This window comes from Diceros bicornis, chromosome 19 (genome assembly GCF_020826845.1).
Source record: "Diceros bicornis minor isolate mBicDic1 chromosome 19, mDicBic1.mat.cur, whole genome shotgun sequence".
NCBI classification, from domain to species: domain Eukaryota; kingdom Metazoa; phylum Chordata; class Mammalia; order Perissodactyla; family Rhinocerotidae; genus Diceros; species Diceros bicornis.
Genome location: NC_080758.1, coordinates 8,630,299 through 8,649,467, shown reverse-complemented (window position 1 = coordinate 8,649,467; position 19,169 = coordinate 8,630,299). Strand labels below are relative to the sequence as shown.

The 19,169-nt window shown below is 44.2% G+C and overlaps 1 protein-coding gene across 4 annotated transcripts; it reads left to right on the top strand.

Moving 5' to 3' along the window:
* Positions 1-7,670: 7,670 nt before the first annotated feature.
* On the top strand, positions 7,671-18,297 carry PFDN4 (prefoldin subunit 4). 4 transcript variants are annotated; one of them, XM_058562446.1, is made up of 4 exons: positions 7,671-7,745; positions 14,060-14,167; positions 14,972-15,112; positions 18,106-18,297. In XM_058562446.1, the coding sequence occupies exons 1-4, from the start codon at positions 7,722-7,724 to the stop codon at positions 18,235-18,237; spliced, it is 405 nt and encodes a 134-aa protein (XP_058418429.1). In that variant the 5' UTR covers positions 7,671-7,721; the 3' UTR covers positions 18,238-18,297. The 4 variants fall into 4 exon arrangements, with proteins under 4 accessions (XP_058418429.1, XP_058418428.1, XP_058418430.1 ...); XM_058562445.1 differs by lacking the exon at positions 7,671-7,745 and adding an exon at positions 8,317-8,837; XM_058562447.1 differs by lacking the exon at positions 7,671-7,745 and adding an exon at positions 8,873-9,264.
* Positions 18,298-19,169: the final 872 nt, after the last annotated feature.

Below are 19,169 nucleotides of genomic sequence, written 5' to 3'. Positions count from 1 at the left end.
GTTGTGGTTTTGTGTACCTTCAGCCTACGTCTCTTCATTAAGGTCTGTGTCAATTTGACACAAATGCAACCTACAGGCTACTTGAGTATGTGGTTTATAAAATAAAAAGCATTGAAAATGAGCTCAATGTCCACAGCTATAATTGGTGTGTGCCATGCCAACGTAGTAAGGGTGATCTTTTTCTTAGATAGAATTTCACCTCTACAGCTGTCTGTGCTCAGCAGCACCTCACAACAGCCTCAAGAATATTACAGCATTTTGTCTCTCCATCCCTTCCTGATTGTCTTGGCTGAATTTACAATGACAGTGGAATAACTTTTCTCTAAAAGAAACATCTCTTTAGAGTTCTTTGTGTCAAACATCATTAACTCCCCATAGCTAGATTCAGCAGACGAAGAATTTGGGAAAAGGGGCTGGAACGCACAGAGACCTTTTGTGAGGGCCAGGGTATCCGCAGTGGAGGCAAACATCTAGGGACATTGAAATGACCTTGCAGGACTGCTCACTGCTACCATCTCAGCCCCTCTGGGCCTGAGTCACTGAGGCCAGGGTCTCCCCCTAGGACGCCTCTTCCTTCTGCTTCAGAGAACTCGAGCTTTCTCTGTGGGGCTGCCCTCATCACCAGGAATGGATTCCGCCTAGCACCTAACACCTCCCTTCCTCGTTCTCTTAGATCCCACTGGTGAATCTGACTGGCTGGACCACAGACCTGCACCCTGGCTTAAAGGGTGCTAGAAAACCGAGTTCTGACTTGCAGAATGGAGATGCAACATTCATGATCTGGAAATTTCCCCAAACATAGGGAAAGCAGCCAAGAGATATTAGGCGGTTACAAATCTGTAAGACACCCACCCCACTGCAAAACGGGTCCTTTTATGAGCCGCATCTGTGTGAAGAGGCTGCCTGGCTCGTTGCCAGGTGCATCCGAGGTTCCGAGCAGATCCTTGCTGAATGAATCACACGAGGGAATTGATATTTTAATTTGAAGATATGCTGTGACTGCTGAAAGTTCTGACTACTTTCTCAACATCAAAATTACTATAAGCATGTACCCTTGAAATAGACACGTTAGTTACTGGTCTATTTTATAAAGGGCTAAACACAGTGCTTACACTGGAGGGCTTATGGAAAATGCTATACCTTTTTCCAGGTAAAAATTAAGGTGAGAATTCAAACTAGAGAGAGATGATTATATTTTGGCCAAAAGACAGAGAGGTTTCCTTGATTTTGTGCAATCTTGCTCGGTGGAGTGTAGACAAGAATGCCAACAGTTCCTGAGGGTTGGCAAGGAGAAAAATAAAATGTCAGATTCTGGGGTTACAGTGCCACCTGGTGAAGAAGGGAAGAGCTGCTCAGGCAAGGAGTCCACAGGATCACAAGTGTAGTACTAGATCTAGCAAAAACTGTGAATGGAAATACTCTACCGACTCTCGTTGGTGGTTACTGAATGAATTCATCAACAGCTGTATTGTGTTCTGTATTACTGTACTAATCCCTAAATACACAGTCACTCATTCATACGTGCATTTATTTACTCATTAGCTAATATTTGTCAAGCACCTACTTCCCTGTTGGTTCTGCGATTACAGAGGTGAGGAAACAGGCATGGTCTGTTTCCCTAGGTGCTCCCAGTACAATAGGGGAGACAGAGTTCAAAAGGAAATGTGCTAAGGGAAGGCTGAGGGTGCTTAAAGGAGGGATGCTGCTCTTTCTGGGTGGCGGATGTGTTTAAGGAAAGCTTCCTTGATGGAGTGACAGAGGCTGAGTGTTGAGGATGAGTAGAATTTAGCCAGGTGAATAACAGGAGAAAGGGCATCATGAACAGCAGGATAAGCAAGTGCAAAGGCCCTGAGGCAGAAGGGAGCAGGTAGCATTCACCGAATGGAGCCCAAGAGGATGGCGCACCGTGAGTGAGGGGAAAGGTGGTATGAAATAAGGTCAGAGAGGGAGGCTAGACCTTGGTAAGGAATCTAAATTATACCCCAAGTATACGATGGTAGCTTACTGCACTGTGCAACCAGTGCAGAATTTAAAGATGGAAGAGGTCAGCCAGAACCAAGGGAGTCTTTAGAGGACGGATTAAAACTTGAGTTAGGTTTAAAGGCACCATTGGGTGTCAATAGTCATGAAGAGACACAGAAAAAATTCTGACGGTCACGGAACAAAGCAGGAAGGAGGTGAATATGAGAGAGAGTGATCAGACAGCCTACGGAGGAAATTTTTCTGTAAGAGATGGAGTCCCTGATTTGTATCTGCTTTTTACTTCAGAAAACCTAAGGGATTTTTTCCCAATTCATCAGGGAATGGGAAATTGTCCTAAGAACATTCCAGAAGATGCGCACATGGAGAGGTTAACCAGAGGTCACAAATGGGTGGGTGGCCTGCGCTGTCCATCTGGCTGGTATACATGGTAGGTTTAGAATTAACTTGAAAATACATTTGAGTGAAGGTTTCAACATCAGGAGACTTGACATTAAAAAATTTTTTTCTTGTGGGAAAAAAAGGGAACTTCTAGCCGCACTGGATCTCTCACGGCAACAAGTGGCTGGAGGCGAGGCGCTGCCTAAGCTGGATACGGCCAGTGGGATGGTGCACAGTCCCTCCAGTGCATCCCTGCAGGCCCCTGGGGCCCTGGAATAGGCTACCCCCTCCCCCACGGTGGGGGGCAGGGGAGGAGAGGCATCGGCTCCTTCTCCTCCTCTGCTCTCTCCTCTCCAGCCTTTTTCTTCCGTTTCTTTAGACACGCTGTGATCGCCTACTGTTATGTGATACTGAAGGCTCTCTCCACTTTCCCTCCCTCGGGGCTGGCACCAGGGTCAAGCAAACGAGGTGCCTAGAGCTTGGAAAACGTGAGGAGTCACTCGCTCTGCGGTGCAGGCCTGGCCCTGCTCCCCTTCCCTGGCCTGTTACCTGCCACCCCCTGATCACATCTCGGCTGAAACACGATTCCTTCAGAGGCCCTCCCAGAGGGGAGATTTAGTTACATCCCCTTGAAATCTGCTCCTGTAGCAAGTGAAACTGGTTTCCGCTTTAAGTCAGAGATTTTAAATGTCCTTTTAAAATGTATTTATTCTACTTTTTAAAAACAGATTTTTTTTTTTTAATTGAGAAAATATTAGTTCTGTTGGTATTCTAGCAAAATATTACCAAGGTGGACTTGGTTGGCTTGGGTCTGGGGAACACTACCACGATCCTTGGGCGCCCCCTGCAGGCACTGAACAAATTACCACCTGATAAGGGGTTGGCTCCTCTGCCCCTCACTCCTCAAGGCCGGTGTGGAAGGGTAATCCCATCCAGATTGCCGTTTTAAGTCTTAGAACCGAGAACCTGGGCAGACATGGCAGATTTTGGAGGCCGCTCAGCACGTACTGCCATGAAATGAGCTCATTATCGTCTTGCGACAGAATCTAAATTAAGCCGAGACATGTCTGGACAATTTTGTACCTTAGGTGTGAATTCAAATAGAAGCTATTTTTCCCTTTAATTTTCCAGTCAACATACTTACTACTTCTTTCTTTGTATCTTCTTCATAGAGTTTTCATACTGGTACTTACATAGTCTTTTATTGTTATTTCATGTGTTCTTGTTATAGCTATTAATAATACACTTCCATTAACACTCATCTTCTAACATACTGTATAACTTGCTTCTATATTTTAAGTATGGTCTGTGTCCCACCACCAGAATGTAAGGTGCATGAGGATGAGGAAGTTGGTCTCTTTTTGTCACTGTTGTAGCCCCACTGCCTGCACCTCCCTTCGTGATCCAGTTGAAGGGAAAGAAGACCATCCTTTACCCACTCTGGGTCCTATCTGGCTAGGCTACAAATTAAATTGACGCGAGACGGAATAGCAGGAGAAAATCAAACAAAGCTTTATAACATGTATACATGGGAGAGACCCACTGGGTAATTGAGTATCTTGACAAAATGGGGAGGTTCTCCTCTTAAATAGATTTAGGTAAAGACAAAGGAGGATGTTGGGGTGGGGGAGTCAGTTATGGGAGATTACCAGTAAAGCACAGTAAGGTTATTATGCAGCCTTGTGTTCTACATTGATAAGTTTCTAGAGATGAGGTCATTCCCTCCTCTTCCCAGTACAGAGAGGGAGCTACATTTACAAATGGAGATCTTCCTTACAAATGTAAATGTTTGGTAAACAGAACTTTGATAAGAACGAGCTTAGCAAGGACCCTCCAAGTCTATGGATCAGTTAGTAGGGGGAGAGGTCAAAGTGTCTTTTAGAAAATAATCAAGGTAAAGAGACATATTTTGAGACAGCCAATTCCAACCTCCCAGTCAACATGCCACAAATGCCAGAGGCTTCATTGGCTACTCCAGTGAGACAGGAGCTCTTCCTCCCCAGGACCCCTCAGCACTGGTCCCAGGGCTGCAGCCCAGGTGCTATGATTAGTGGTGACATATGTGTGTCAACCGTAAGCTCCTCGAGGGGCAGCACCTTGTCTAATTCACATTTCTTCTCTTTCGCACCAGCATCTACAGATTTCAGGCAATGCACACACAAACCTCCTCATTTAGATCTGCGAGAACAGAAGCCTGGGGGGTGACAAGTTCACATCCCTGGAGGGCGTGACAGGTAAGCACACGGACGGGGCAGGTGGGGATCTGGGGGGGCCCTGGGGAGGGCCTGCTGGCTGCATGGGCCACGCCTGATCAGCACCAGCAGCTGCTGCGCTGCAGGAATGCAGGCTTAAGGTCGCCAGGACTCTGATTTTACAAACTCAAGCAAAACAAAAAATCTGGTACTGTCAAGTGAAATCTCCTAATTTTCATATGTTGGTTCAATTTAAGAAAAATACTGTGTGGGTCAAAAATGCCCATATCTTGGGTCCAGTCAGTGGGTGGCCAGTTTTCAACCTGGTGTGTTCATTCACCCTCAGTGGGGATGGCATTTTCCAGTGGTTATTGGTGACTTTCCTTACTGACCTGCGGTCTCCAGGTGTTCCCCCAAGCTTCTTTCTTTTGCTGGTCCAAAAAGGTAGGGACAATCCCCAGCTAGAGAAGAACCAGAAACAGAGGTTGGAAATGCTCAATATTAAGGAGTGAGAGGATGCATAGAAGAAGACCTGAAAGTCCCCATTTGTACATGCAGAACTGGTTTTCCTGCTAGGAAAGAGAGGAGCTCAAAGGACACCCTGGGCTGGGGCGGGGAGGGGGGATAGGGATGGCGGGAAATAGAACGAGAAGGAGGACTTCTGAACCGGAGGGAGCCAATTCAGCACCAGGGTCGCCAGGGGTCACCCCGCCGTCCTTCTGTCCAGATTAAACGACACTCCCCCATGCCAGGAGACTCTGCTCAGCCCCTATGGTACCCAGGCCTCGTGGACAGCCCCATCTGATGACCCAGAGCTCCCTCATAGAAGACACCCAAGAGCCCTTGAGTCCTTCCTCCTCCTCCTGGTTTTCAGAAGCCCAGCCCAGTTTCCTATTTAGGCAGCCATGTTTCCAACCTCAAGGAATCAGTCCTAATTGTGTAAGGTAATCATTAATCCAGCTGCTTTTGCCAGTGACTGAAGTGGGCATAAGACAGACATAAGGGCAAGAGGGCTGGGAGATTCTGAGAAATGCTTTCCTCCTCAAGAGCGAGAGAAAGCAAGAGAGCGCGAGAGCACAGTGGAGAGGACAGTGAGATCAAGCCAGAGGAGCAGAGGCCACGAGGGGGGGGGGGGCGCCGGCCCCTTTCCCCTCTGCCTTTGCACGCTCTTGGATGAGGACCTGATGCTAGGGGAAGCAGCAGCCATCTTATGATGCTAAACGGAAGGCCAAGGACTCACAGAATATCTGACTGAAAGCCATAAGGTCTGCTATGGTCTGAATGTTTGTGTCCCCCCAAAACTCCTGCGTTGAAATCCTAGTGTCCGATGTTAACGGTATTAGGAGGGGGGGGCCCCTGGGAGGTGATCAGGTCATGAAGGTGCAGCCCTCGTGAAGGGGAGTAGGGCCTTGTAAAAGAGACACCAAAGAGCTCCCTCACCCCTTTCTCCACGTGAGTCACAGAGAAGGTGCCAGTTACAAGCCAGGAAGAGAGCCCTCCCCTGACCACGCTGGTACCCTAACTCGGACTACTAGCCTGCAGAACTGTCAGAAATAAATGTCTCTTGTTTCTAAGCCGCCCAGTCTGTGGTATTTTGTTACAGCAGCCCAAACAGATGAAGACGACTTCTTTGCGCTGCTGATCCAGCCCAGCCATCCCCCTCCTCCCTAAGAGACAATGACTCCTCCTTTCCTCTCCTCTTCCCACGCTGGCTCCTCCCACTCTGGTTAGCCTAATAGCCACCTCCAGAGAGCCCCCCCCACCACTCCCTTCTGTTCTCTATCTCAGCACCTCACATGTTTCCTTCATGCGCTCGGCACCATTTGGGATGATTTTGCACTTCTCCTCCGCTGTCTGTTTCTGCAGTGCCTTTAAATTTTGCTGTCGTTTGTGAGCTCTTAAATGAGTGTCACTGAGGAGCATCTACAATGTGCCAGACGGTGCAAAGATTTAACCCCGAAAAAACTCCTTTATCCAACGAATACATACTGAGCGTATAGGAGCTGAACACTGTGAAGACCTAATGCAAAGGGCTTGGAGTCTGGAGCTCTGACCCTGACAGAACAGGCAATGCTCACGCAAGGCTAAGTGCTTTGGTAGGGAAAGCAGAGGGTGCTACAGAGTTCCATTCCCCCGCTTAACCAAGGAGGAAATTGAGACTTTGAGAAAGGACACTTGTCTAAAGCAGTTCTCAAACCGTGGTCCGTGGACCCTGGGGTCGCTGAGATCTTTTCAGGGAATCCAAGAGGGCCTCCCTTTTCCAACTACATATCTGTGTGAGACCACATTTTCTTCATATACATCAACTAAACAACATATCGCAAGAGATTGAATGCAGAAGCAGATATGAAAAGCTAACCTTCAATCAAGCCAGACATCAGATTTGCAAAAATGTAAAACTATGCCCTTCTCTATTTTTTGTCTTGGAAAAGATAGTTATTTTTAATTTAAAATGTTATTTATATTAATATGGAATTTTTTTATCTTAACTGAATTAATATACATTTTTAAAATTCTTAGTTTCAATTTCTAATATGGTAACTATCGACGAATATAACCCACATAAGTAGACGTTCTTTGGGCTCTTCAATAATTTTTAAGAGTTTAAAGGGATCCTGAGACAAAAAAAAAAAGAATCGAGAGGCACAAGTGTCAGAGTATACCGTAACTGCTCAATAATATGTTGAATAAATTAATAGGAGTACTCCCTCCTTTACACCATCTGAATTATCAGGGCACATACATCTCACATCTTATCGCCAAGGTCATTCATCCTCAGCTCTTTTTAGGCAGGTCGATTTCTTACGTGGTTGGCGGGACTGCTTTCCTTCCGGCCCCTCGTGGCCTCGCCCCCGGCCCTGCCCCGCGGTGCTGGGCGCCCCCTGCTGCCCGCCGCTGCAGCCTGCGGCCGTTCGCCACACCCCCGAGTTTCTGTCGGCCCACAGGGAGTCGCCTGTCCCTTTAATTGGCATGTACCAAGTCCTTCCAGGGTACATTTCCCCCTGAGTCCCAGAAGTGAGGGATGATTGGTCGAAGATCCCATCGGGGGTTCTGTGGCGAGGGTGTGTGTTTCGCGGGAGTCCCGGGCCGCCAGGGAGTGAGGGCGAGCGCGGGGCAGCAGCGCGCCGCCGCGGCCCTCCCCGCCCCGCGCCGTAGTGCAGTCCCAAGATGGCGGCCACCATGAAGAAGGCGGTGAGCGGGGCGCTCGGGGTGCGGGATGCGCGGCCGCGGGGGGCCGGCCGCGGGGCTGGGGCTGCGCAGCCCCGGAGCGCGGCGGGGGCCCGGGGCCGCGGCTCCGGACCCTGAGGGCGGCCCCGGGCGAGGCCTGTCGGCGCCCTGGGCGGCTTCGTAGGCCCCCGGCCGGCCGAGGCGGAGCGCCCGGGCCGGGACCCTGGGAGGGCTCGGGGCCGCCCCTCGCGGGGCTGAGGATGGCCCTGGCCTTGTCCTTGGGGTGTGTGAAGCCGAAGGTCCATTGACTGCGGTGGGCCATTGCGCTGGCGCGTACCTGGGTTGCCACATTTAACCCTCACGTGTTCGCAAGGATGGGTGCGACTGTCCCGTGCTGTGCGAGTAGGGAAGCTGAGGCCCAGAGAGGGGGAGCCGCTTCCCCAAGGTCACGCAGCGGGAGGGGGCAGAGCAGGACCTGCACCCCCTGTGCCCAGCCCCGACACGCCCAGGGGCCCGCGCGCCCTCCGGGCCGAAACCGTGAACATTGATGATAGACGGTGGGCCGCGGCCCAGAAGCGGTCCGTTTATTAACTCGGATCTTCCAGCAATTTAGCGAGGACACGGGTCGCCCCCCACTTTGCAGGCGGAGAAACTTAGACACAGAGCGGTTAGTGGCCTCAGAGTGACTTAGCTAATAAGAAGCGGAGCTGGAATTCAAACTCAGGTTTTATTTTGTTTTTCCAAAGCGCTGCTTTTATCTCACTAAGCAAGCGAAACTTCTATTTAGGGTTTATAATCCAGTAGGTCTACCCAGATGCTTAAAAATATACAGGTAGAAGAAAAATAAAATAGGGAGGGCCAAGGAAATAACAACGTGATAATTATTGCAGGTTTACTGTGTGCTAGGCACAGTTGTAAGCGGGTTGCATGCATTATTTTGATCTTATATTGCTTTTAGGGAGATACTGTTTTTATCCTTATTTTACAGATGAGGAAACAAACACAGAGGCAAAGCTAGGATTTAAATCGACACAGGCGTTCTGACTCCAGAGCCTGTGTTTTTAACTTCCATGATGTCTGATGAGAGTCCCCGAGCTGAAGGGGTTTGTTTTCCAGGTTTTGTATATTCGCTTTCATTCCATTTCAAACCCCCCATGAGAACTTGCTTTTTTGGCTGTTTTACTCTGCATCACTGACATTGTCTGAGCCACCTGCTTCTGGTGTAGGGCAACCAGCCATCCCGGTTTGCCCGAGATTAAGGGAGAGCTAAAACTGGGAAAGCCGCAGGCAAACCGGGATGAGTTGCTCACTCTGTTGGTCTGTCATCCACAAATTCTGATTGAGTACCGGAGTAGGGTTCAGGGCCATGGTGATTCACACTGGTATGGAACTGTGAGATTCACTCGGCCTCTATTTTGTATTTAAATTGGGCCCTCTGTTGTTAGGTATGCTGTTAATTCCACAGAAGATACTAGTTGTGGTTCATCCGCTTTGACAGGTGTGGAAACTGAAGTGCAGAGAGATGACAAATGTTGAGGAAACGGTAAAAGAATGATTTGAATACTAGACTTTGCAAAACTTTTGATTACCAACATTTTTTCCTTTCATTCATTGAACAAACTTTTGAGCGTCTAGTATGGCGCAGTCTCGGGTTTAGGTGAGGGAGGTAACCATGGTGAGCGGTAATGAAGTTCTTACTGCCTTGTCAGCCGGTAGAACTGGTGCTCTGGGGGAGAGGCAGGCATTACTCAAATAGTCACATGGAAATCTGTCAAGTTTCCAACGCCAATAAGAACTATGAAAAAAAAAGTGCTTGTGAAATGAAGGCTGGAATAAGGTCTGTTTTGTGATCTGAGAAGGTGGGATCTCTCAGATTACGGAAGGAGAGGGAAGGAAAGTTGGCAAGAGAGTGAGGCGTTCTAGAGAGAGAGTATCTCCTGCAAAGACCCTGCGTGCATTTAATAAAAAGGAGGTCAGAGTGGCAGGGAATTGGGGGAGGAGAGGATGAACCTCCTCTCCTAAGGGGTAGACTTACAGAGGGGCAGGTTGTGGCCAAAACAGCAAGGATTGTCTTCTGTATCTTGGTAAGACTGGCACGACAGGTGCAGCGTCCTCTTGTGGACGTTTGCAGTGCTGTGGACAGTTTCTGATAGGTTAGCTCTGTGTACTGGACGCTTCACCTCCCCCCACTCTAGGAGGAAACATTTAGGCAGGCCAGTGAGTGAGAGTGAGATACCATAGGGCCAGCCCTGTAACAGAAATTGTTTGCAATATGCGGTATTTTACATTTGTAACACATTCTACCTCCCGACAGGTCATGACTTTCCTGGTGAGAATGTTTAGATGAGATGATCCAGTCCTTGCATCTCCAAAGTTCTGCTTTCTAAGAACGGGTTCTTGGCATGAGAGGGACTGTATTGTGATTTCTGTTCGTTGTCCTGAGTACAGCTGTCCCCTCCCCAGAGAGGCCATCTTTGACCTTCCTTTCTAAAGATGCCCCCTTCACTCCCAGTGAAGCACTCCCAGTGCTTTCAGCTCCTAAACTATTTTTCTTTCCCCGTCACACGTATCACCATGGAGCACGATCTGGTTCCCCTTATTTTTTGCTCACCTGCTCCACCAGAATGTACGCTTGCCTTTGTTCATGAGGGTAGGACTGTGGCTCTCTTTTCACGGTGCCTGGCATATAGGAAACACTAATTATTAAATGAATCACTGTAGGCATGAAAGGTGAATAAGAATACAAAGCAAAATTTTATATCACAGAGACTTGGTAGATACCTTTAAAAAACAAAAATAAGAGCAGACTGAAATGGCCCAGAATTTCCTCCTGCTAGGCTTTTAGGGCAATGAGGGACCCAGCTGTCAGTCCAGATTCTGCTGGTAATCCCCAAACTCAGTGTGGGGCGTGATGGAGTATGGTTCCCTTTCCTCCCAGAATCCCATGAGATAATGATTCTCAAGAAAAGGGTACAGTCAGGGTTCAGGGAATTTTGATTTTCATCTTGAACCTTGAGCAGTTATATTTCGCTTAGGCCTAGCAGGATTTTCCTGTAGATGTGGGTCTGTTCTTCCTTTGTAATGAGTTTTGGTAAACATTATTCAGGAAATAAAGCACTTAGCTATCATTTATTTATTTATTTATTTTTTGTGAGGAAGATCAGCCCTGAGCTAACATCCATGCTAATCCTCCTCTTTTTTTGCTGAGGAAGACCGGCTCTGAGCTAACATCTATGGCCAATCCTCCTCCTTTTTTTCCCCAAAGCCCCAGTAGATAGTTATATGTCATAGTTGCACATCCTTCTAGTTGCTGTATGTGGGATGTGGCCTCAGCATGGCCGGAGAAGCAGTGCGTCCGTGCGCGCCCGGGATCCGAACCCGGGCCGCCAGTAGCAGAGCGCGCGCACCCAACCGCTAAGCCAGGGGCCGGCACGAGCTATCATTTATTGAAAGGTGACTCCATCCCCAGGACCTATGCTAGGTGCTCATTTTATCATCCTGGCAAGGTAGGAACCAGCTTCCCCATTTTACAGATGACAAACCTGAGGTGGCTCTGAAGAACTGAGTACTGTACAGTAGTCACCCCTTATCCATGGCCTCACTTTCTGGGGTTTACTTTCCTGCGGTCAACTGCGGTCTGAAAATATTAAATGAGTGAGAGAGAGCACATTCACATAACTTTTATTACATTATATTGTTACAGTTCTATTTTATTGTTAGTTATTGTTGTTGATCTCTTACTGTGCCTAATTTATAAATTAAACTTTATCTTGCTATGTATGTATGTATAGGAAAAGACATGGTATATATAGGGTTCAGTTCTATCCGCAGTTTCAGGTATCCACTGGGGGTCTTGGAACGTATTTTCCCGTGAATAAGGGGGGCTTCTGTAATTTGCTGAAGGCTCCTGCTCACTTGGATTTGAATCCACTTTACTATTTCTACCACCTGTGCTGCCTCAAATACTACAGAATAACTCCTTCCTCTTGAATTCTTAAGACTTGTGAATGGAAGTAACTACATGTGGCTTCTCTTAAATCAGGAGTTCCTAACTTTTAGGGGTGTGGATCCCTTTAAGAATCTGATGAAAGCTATGAAGACTATTCCAGAAGAATGCACATACAATACACACCATCTTGCATACAATTTCAGGGGGTAAATGGACCTCTCAATGTCCGCTGACCCTCAGTTAAGAATTACCTTCTCCGTGCCAAAATGATGCTTCAGGCAATGTAGATCAGTGAGATTAAAATGGAAGCCACTGCTGTTAGTCCTGGAAGGTGCTGACGTCTCACTTTTCGATGTAAACAGCACTCCACTGGGTGGCACGTAGTTTAACCCGTGCGTATTTCCCTCACACGCGGATGTTAGCCCTGCACCCCGGGGAGAAAACCACCGTTAAGGAAATGAACTCCAGGGCCAAGTGTGCTGGGGCTGCTGTCTGGTGAGGCTGCGACAGGAAACGCCTGCTTGGGAAAGATAGAAAGCAGGTGCCACATTCCCTGAACAGCTTTTCAGAAACCGGGCGTGTGTGAGTCTGATGGAGCATGGTTTAGATCCAAATCCAGAGACAGTGCGTTAAGCCTCAGATATATCAGGCAAGCCCTGTGCTAGGTGCTTTCACGGGAATTACTCCGTTAAACCTCACGGTGAAAAATGCATCTGTAAATACATATTCAGGTTTTCAGGGGCTCAGTATTTAAACTGTAGGCAAGCAGGAGCTGTTTAGAATTCTCTGTTCCCTCTTTGCCTAGGGAATTGATAGCTCTTATGTAGGCAAAACGTCTTGAATACCAAGTTATCTGCACGTGGACTTTCTTTGGTTTCTGTCGTGTAGCTCAGTGCTTCCCGTCTTCTGTATTCATAAAAACTAGGCACAAGGTTGAACATTCAAAGCTATATATATCGTGATGTAAAGGAATTTTTCAGGATGTCCTCTGGGTCTCTGATGATGGGCCTGACGCATGTGAAACTGTTAGTTGGATGAAGAGAGCCTGGGCCAGGGGAGGGCTGAGTTCTAGGGGTCTGCCTTTATGTTCTCACCGCTGAGTCCCTTATTGCCCGAGACAGCAAGTTGCCCTTCAAGCTCTGGAGAAGTCAGAGTGGCAACAGACCAGGTGAAAGGATGGGTGGGGTGTGGGTATCGTGAACCTATTGCTGTTATTGGCAAAAGAGCCCAAAATAGTCCTTGTGGAAACTATATCTATCTTTCCCTCCTTTAAATTACAATCAAGTGCTCTTGTTCCTATTTTATAAATGAAGGGAAACTCGAAAGAGAGTCTGGTATTAATTTGTTTTTTTTCCCTAAATATGTGGTCCCCCTTTGAGAGTCTGATGAAAACCAAGAGCTTCCTGCTGCCCTTCATGCACACACACTTTCGCCTGTAACTTCTAAGAGCTCGTGGACCTGTCTGGACTCTGGAGTTGCAACTACCTGGGTTGAAATCGAGCTTCACTGCTTATCCTTTGTGTGGCTTTGAGCAGATTATTTAACCTTTCTATGCCACAGTTTTTCCCTCTGTAAAATAGTGGTACTAATGATCCTGCTTGTTAAGATTGATTGGAGGATTAGCAGAGATGATAAAGCACTTAGAAAGTTCTTCACATGTAGTAAGAGCTCAGTAAATGTTAGCTGTTATTTTTATGGTTTCATAGATATTTTGTCATCTAACCACTCTAATTTTATTTACAAACTTAATCACATTAAATATTTTTAAACATTCAGTATTCATCATTTTACGGTAAATTACACATTACTCATAATTAAGACATGTAAACAGATTCTACATTAAAATAAATATAATTTTTACTATTTGTGGAATATAGCCACTGGAATGCATAGTGACCCTCTAGCCAGTGTATCAGTTAGATTAAAAATTATAGAAACTGTCTGATTTCTGATAGCGTCAACAAGCTTAAGCAAGTTTTAACTCTGAGAGAATAAACTAGTATGAGGCATTTACCAAAATTAATTACCACGTCACTTTTTGCTCCCTGGGTTATCTTGATGAAAGAATGTTCCAACTTCAGGATTTCTGCTCTAGGCCAAAAGTTGGCTGACTTGATTGAGGACTTATTCTTAATTGATGTTTATCTTTGAAATGTTTTTGTAGCTTAGGCATTATTCCATAGAATATCAGAAGAGGTTATAGATTTAGGAACAAATCTTAAGCTCGTGGAGCAGAAAATTAATAAGGCCTATGTTTGTGGTATTCTTTACATCTTGTGGTTCTTGACTATGTGAGGGCAAACAGTTTATTGAGTTATTTCAGAGTTATATAAAAAGCTAACCTGTAACTTCTCCATTATACTTAATGCTACAAAAAATGTTTTTTCAGGCTGCAGAAGATGTCAATGTTACTTTTGAAGATCAACAAAAGATAAACAAATTTGCACGGAATACAAGTAGAATCACAGAGCTGAAGGAAGAAATAGAAGTAAAAAAGGTATTGAAAATATGTATCTTATTGAAGAAAAATAAAAGTTCTTTATACTATAGCTTTTTAACACTAAATTCAATAATATGTGATTGTGTCTCTGGGCTCTTTGTTGTGGATGACATAATCCACGCCGGTTAGTTTAAGAGGAAGGACGTTGTTCAAGGGGTGTGAGGTAATGGAGAGATTGTTGAGGGGTGTGACTCTAGGCTGAGGTTCCAGGACCACATCTCAGAACTTGGCTGGTGACGGGACTGCTGTTGTCTCCACTGATCCCAGAGCCGGCTCCTCCTCCCCAGTGAGGAAGCTGCCCCTCAGACCTAGGAGCGCGGGGCCGCCGCCGCTGCCCGCCCCTGTAAACCAGGGGCCTTGTGCCCAGCCTCCCTCCTCAGGCAGCTCCTGAGTTGAAGTCCAGTTCGAGGGCATTTGCTTGCTGGGATTGAAGTTATTATTTGCTTTCATCCTGTCATCAAGCGAGGCTGAGAAATGTCCGTTTGTGTTTCTGTGTTCGCTCTTCCCTAGGAAGGCAGAGCTCACAAAGTAGGAGACATTTTGAGTGGCCACAGATGCCCGCTGTCCACCACAGGTTCTTCCAGCAATCTGGAAATATCTAGAGGACGGTGTGTTAGTTAGCTCTTAAGTGCTTCCTTATGAAATGTCATCTAAAAATCTAAGAACGTCTTATTTTAGTGTGATAATGCCTTGTGAAAGGGTCCCTCAGAGGGTCAGTGTCCTCAAATTAATATTGGCTTTAGCCTCTTATCAGGGTATTTTGAATATATTTTTCATTGCTGTTTACTTTTGTGTTTATAGAAACAACTCCAAAATTTAGAAGATGCTTGTGAGGACATCATGCTTGCAGATGATGACTGCTTAATGATACCTTATCAAATTGGGGATGTTTTCATTAGCCATTCTCAAGAAGAAACACAAGAAATGTTAGAAGAAGCAAAGGTGTGTTGATGTCTTTCCCTGAGTGATGAAGTCTAACTCATAAATTAGGGTTTATATCATTATAAAGAACATTTAATATAGGTGTAGGGAAGATAATGGATTCTAGCTAATATTTTGTGGGTTCTCACAATGTCCCAGGCATGCTCTGAATGCTTTGCAAGCATGATTCTATTTAATCCTAACAATGACTCTATGAGATAGGTGCCATTAATCCCAGTGTAGAGTTGAAGAGGCTTAGAGAGGTTGTAGGTCTTGCTCAGAGTGACACAGAGGGAGTGATCTTCTGACTCCAGAGCCTGTGCTCTACACTAAAAGTATTTAGAAAGTACAGAATATTGTAAAGTGGGAAAGACAAATCACCTGTAATCCCACTACCCAAAGACGATCGTCCATAATGAACATTTTCATGTATTTCTCTTATGTTCTCTTCTCTTTCTCTGTGTAGTTTTGCTTCACATTTTGGTCAGTTAACATCTAGTAGGTGTATTTTCTCATTCCGTTGAGTGTACATTCATTTGTCCAGCAGATACTCACGGGGAGCCTGCTCTGGGCCAGGCACACGTGCTTTAAAAGCAGCATTTTTGATGACTGTTTAATGGCACGTTGGAGGACGTTGATTCAGCTCGCTGTCCTCCTGTGGTTAACATCAACTTGTTTCCGCTATTTCCCCATAGCAATATTGTAGCGAGCATTCTAATACCTAAATCTTTGTTCACATTTAGGAAATTCTTTTAAGGAAATAATGAGAGAAGCGTAATTAATTACCGCATCAGAGTATGGATTCATCGACAACATTTGAGGCATTTGAGACATCGTATGAAATTAGTTTCCAATTCACACGCCCTCCAGCTGTGTATGAGAAGGGCAATCACATTGTGTGTGAGAAGCTGATGGCAGTTAAACATTTTCTAAATCTTTTAAAAAAGTGCTTAATTAACTTGAATGTTATTTAAAATGATAGTCTCCTTTCTTCAAATGTCGTAGAAAGCAAAACTTTCCATGAATTAAACCTACATTTAATAAACCTTGGGAAGAAGTAATACTTTTGCCCCTGGATCTTTCCATGCAGAAACATTCATTGTGTCTGCCCTTATGTTTAAATCTTTTCTTTTATAGTAAAATTTTGTAATTTTATTCCTCTTTTATTTTAACCATCCTAAAATATTCTTATTGGAAGTATTTCAAGATGGTTTGTGGTTTTTGTCATTATTGTGAACATCATCTTCCCCCCATACTGAACCTTTATTTTTTTATTTATTTATTTATTCATTCCAGAAATATTTATTCAGTGCTTACTTTTGTCGGGTTCTACCATGTACTAGGGACACAGGGGACAATGAAACATGCCAGGTCCCTGCTCACGTGGAGTATATAGTCTAGATAGAAAGAGAGAAAATTAAGCAAGTAAAACTAATAATGAGTAGAAAGTGCTATGAGTGTAGAGCTGCCTTTAAGAACACAGAGCAGGGGGTCTATACTGATCTAGACTCAGGGTTCAGCGAGGGGCTCCCTGGGAAAGCGATGAGATGACAACTGAAAAATCAGCAAGTCTTAGCCAGAAACTGGGAGGGACTGCTCAGACGGAAGAGACAACGTGTGTGAGTGAGTGGTCATAAAAAGATCCTGGTACAAAGATAGAACTGAAAGATGTTTAATTGCCAGGAGATTTGGGAGCATCTGAACATGTGGCCAGATCTTGAAGAACTCTGTCAGTTGAGTTGAATAAATTGACTTTATTTTAGCAGAGGTCAGCACACTTACTGTGAAGGGCCAGATAGTAAATATATTAGGCTTGGTGGGCCACCTGGTGTCTGTCATAATTACCATGAAAGCAAGATGTGTAAATGAACACCATGGCTGTGTGCCGGTAAAACTTCCCAAACCAGCTTCAGGCTAGATTTGGCTCCTGGGCTGTAGTTTGCTCACCCTTGTCCTAGGGCAAGAGGAGCCTTTCAGGGATTTTAAGAAAACAGTGATATGCTAAGACTTGTGATTTTAAGATAATTTTCTTGTATGTTGTAATTTTACTTATTAATTAGGTTTTCTATGTGTAGAAATTATCTTCTTTCTAATAGCCGTACATTTTGTTTCTATTTCTTGTCTTAGAGCAGTGGTTCTCAGACTTTTAGCATGCATCAGAATCACCCACAGGAGGGCTTGTTAAAATTCAGATTGTTGGGCCCAACCCCAGGAAGTTCTAATTCAGGAAGATTGGGGTGGAGCCCTAGAATTTGTATTTCTAACAAGTTTCCACGTGATCTGGGGGCCACACTGTGAGAACCATTGGTCAGATCTCTAACAGAATAACATTGTCAATACTAGGCATTCCTCTTTTGTTCCCGATATTAATGGATATACCATTTGTATGGTTTCATATTTTCTTTGTCATGTTTGGGAAGAATCCTTTTTTTGATCTTAGCCAGGAAGGAATTTCTGAAATTTCATGCGTTTCATGTGGGCAAAGCTGCTCTCTCTTATAAACAAGGCACTCATTACTGCTCTCTCTCAAAGTCTAGCTCCAGGGTCCTCGTAATTAGTGACAATTTCTGCCAGATTTTGACTGTAAGTTGTTATTCTTAATTATGGGTGGTAGTGTGAATTTTTATCATTTCTTCTAGTTTCATAGTTATTTTTGTTGGAAGTTGGAAGAGGTTGTGTCAGAAGCCAGGCCTATGATAAACTGTTTACCAGAAGTGTATGTATATGATTCTTCCTTTATTAGGGTATGATAATTTAGGAATTAATTTTCTTTTATCTGTTGTGGGTTTTAAGTCAGCAAAAACTGGAAAAAAATTAAAAAAGCTTGATTTATTCTATAGTAAGCAAATATAGACCATGAATTAAAAATGCCCACATTCAGACTTTTGTTATTTAGCTGCCTGTCCAAGTTTAGAACGTTTTTGACCTAAAATCCTTCCCAAATATAACTTCATCCACAGATGCTCAGAAGTTATTCAGTTGAATAGAATTAATTTAAATTATTTTTTTTCCAGAAAAATTTGCAAGAAGAAATTGACGCCTTAGAATCCAGAGTGGAATCAATTCAGCGGGTGTTAGCAGATCTGAAAGTTCAGTTATATGCAAAATTTGGGAGCAACATAAACCTTGAAGCTGATGAGAGTTAAACATTTTATAATACTTTTTTTAATTTGTTTAATAAACTTGAATATTGTTTAAAATGATAATTTCCCTTCTTCAAATGATATGGAAAGCAAAACCTTCTTTTTTTAATATTTTCATTTATTTAATGGAAACTTGCCTATTTTCACGTCTTGCTTATTTATTTTATATTTTTAAAAGAAAACAGTATTCATCTATGTATTTTGCATAACAATTATATCAAGTGTAGGGACTTTATGTCATGTTATTAAAATCAGTTAAGCAATCTTTTATGTTTCCATATTATCATTTAGAATATTTGTTGCAGTTTTTCTTTATATATATAAGAAAATTTAACAGATGTGTCATGTTGTTTATATGTGTCTGTTTGAGTTGCTCTTTAGAGATGGTGGAAGCACTACAGAAAGATCCAGTCCTACATCTGTCTACTCATTTCACAAGTAGAACTTGGTCACATACTAAAAAGTATGTATATATTTTATTTACATATATGTAATATATATTATGTCTAAACATATGTATTTCACATATCTCTTACATATATATCAATATCATAGATCTTGGAAGAAGAACCAGATAATGCTCACACGTGTTGAGGCATGTTGAGCTTCATAGCAGCAGAGGAGAACAATAGAACAATATTTTAGAAACCAAGCTATGTATCAATAGAAAGAAGCGTTTAGTGTTTTTTTTTTTTTTAATTATAAGTTTTAGACTTTATGTTAGTGCTTTGTAATTGATTGGGGTTTATATTGGTAATGATGTGGAAGTTGAGCAGCTGTGTATTTAAAAATAAGGCTTTTTTCTTAAATAAAGAGTGCACTTGTCCCTGCCCAAAAGACATACATTTTGGGATTTGGAAGGCCTAATTTTATGAACTTTCCAGCAGATGGCACTGGTATGCCAAAATACTAATGGAAGGATCATAATACAAACA

Coding starts and splice junctions, on each gene's coding strand:
- PFDN4 (XM_058562444.1), top strand. CDS start 12,755: ATGTTCTCACCGCTGAGTCCCTTATTGCCCGAGACAGCAAGTTGCCCT. Junction 12,839..14,059: donor TCAGAGTGGCAACAGACCAG/GTGAAAGGATGG, acceptor ATGTTTTTTCAG/GCTGCAGAAGATGTCAATGT. Junction 14,168..14,971: donor AAGAAATAGAAGTAAAAAAG/GTATTGAAAATA, acceptor TTGTGTTTATAG/AAACAACTCCAAAATTTAGA.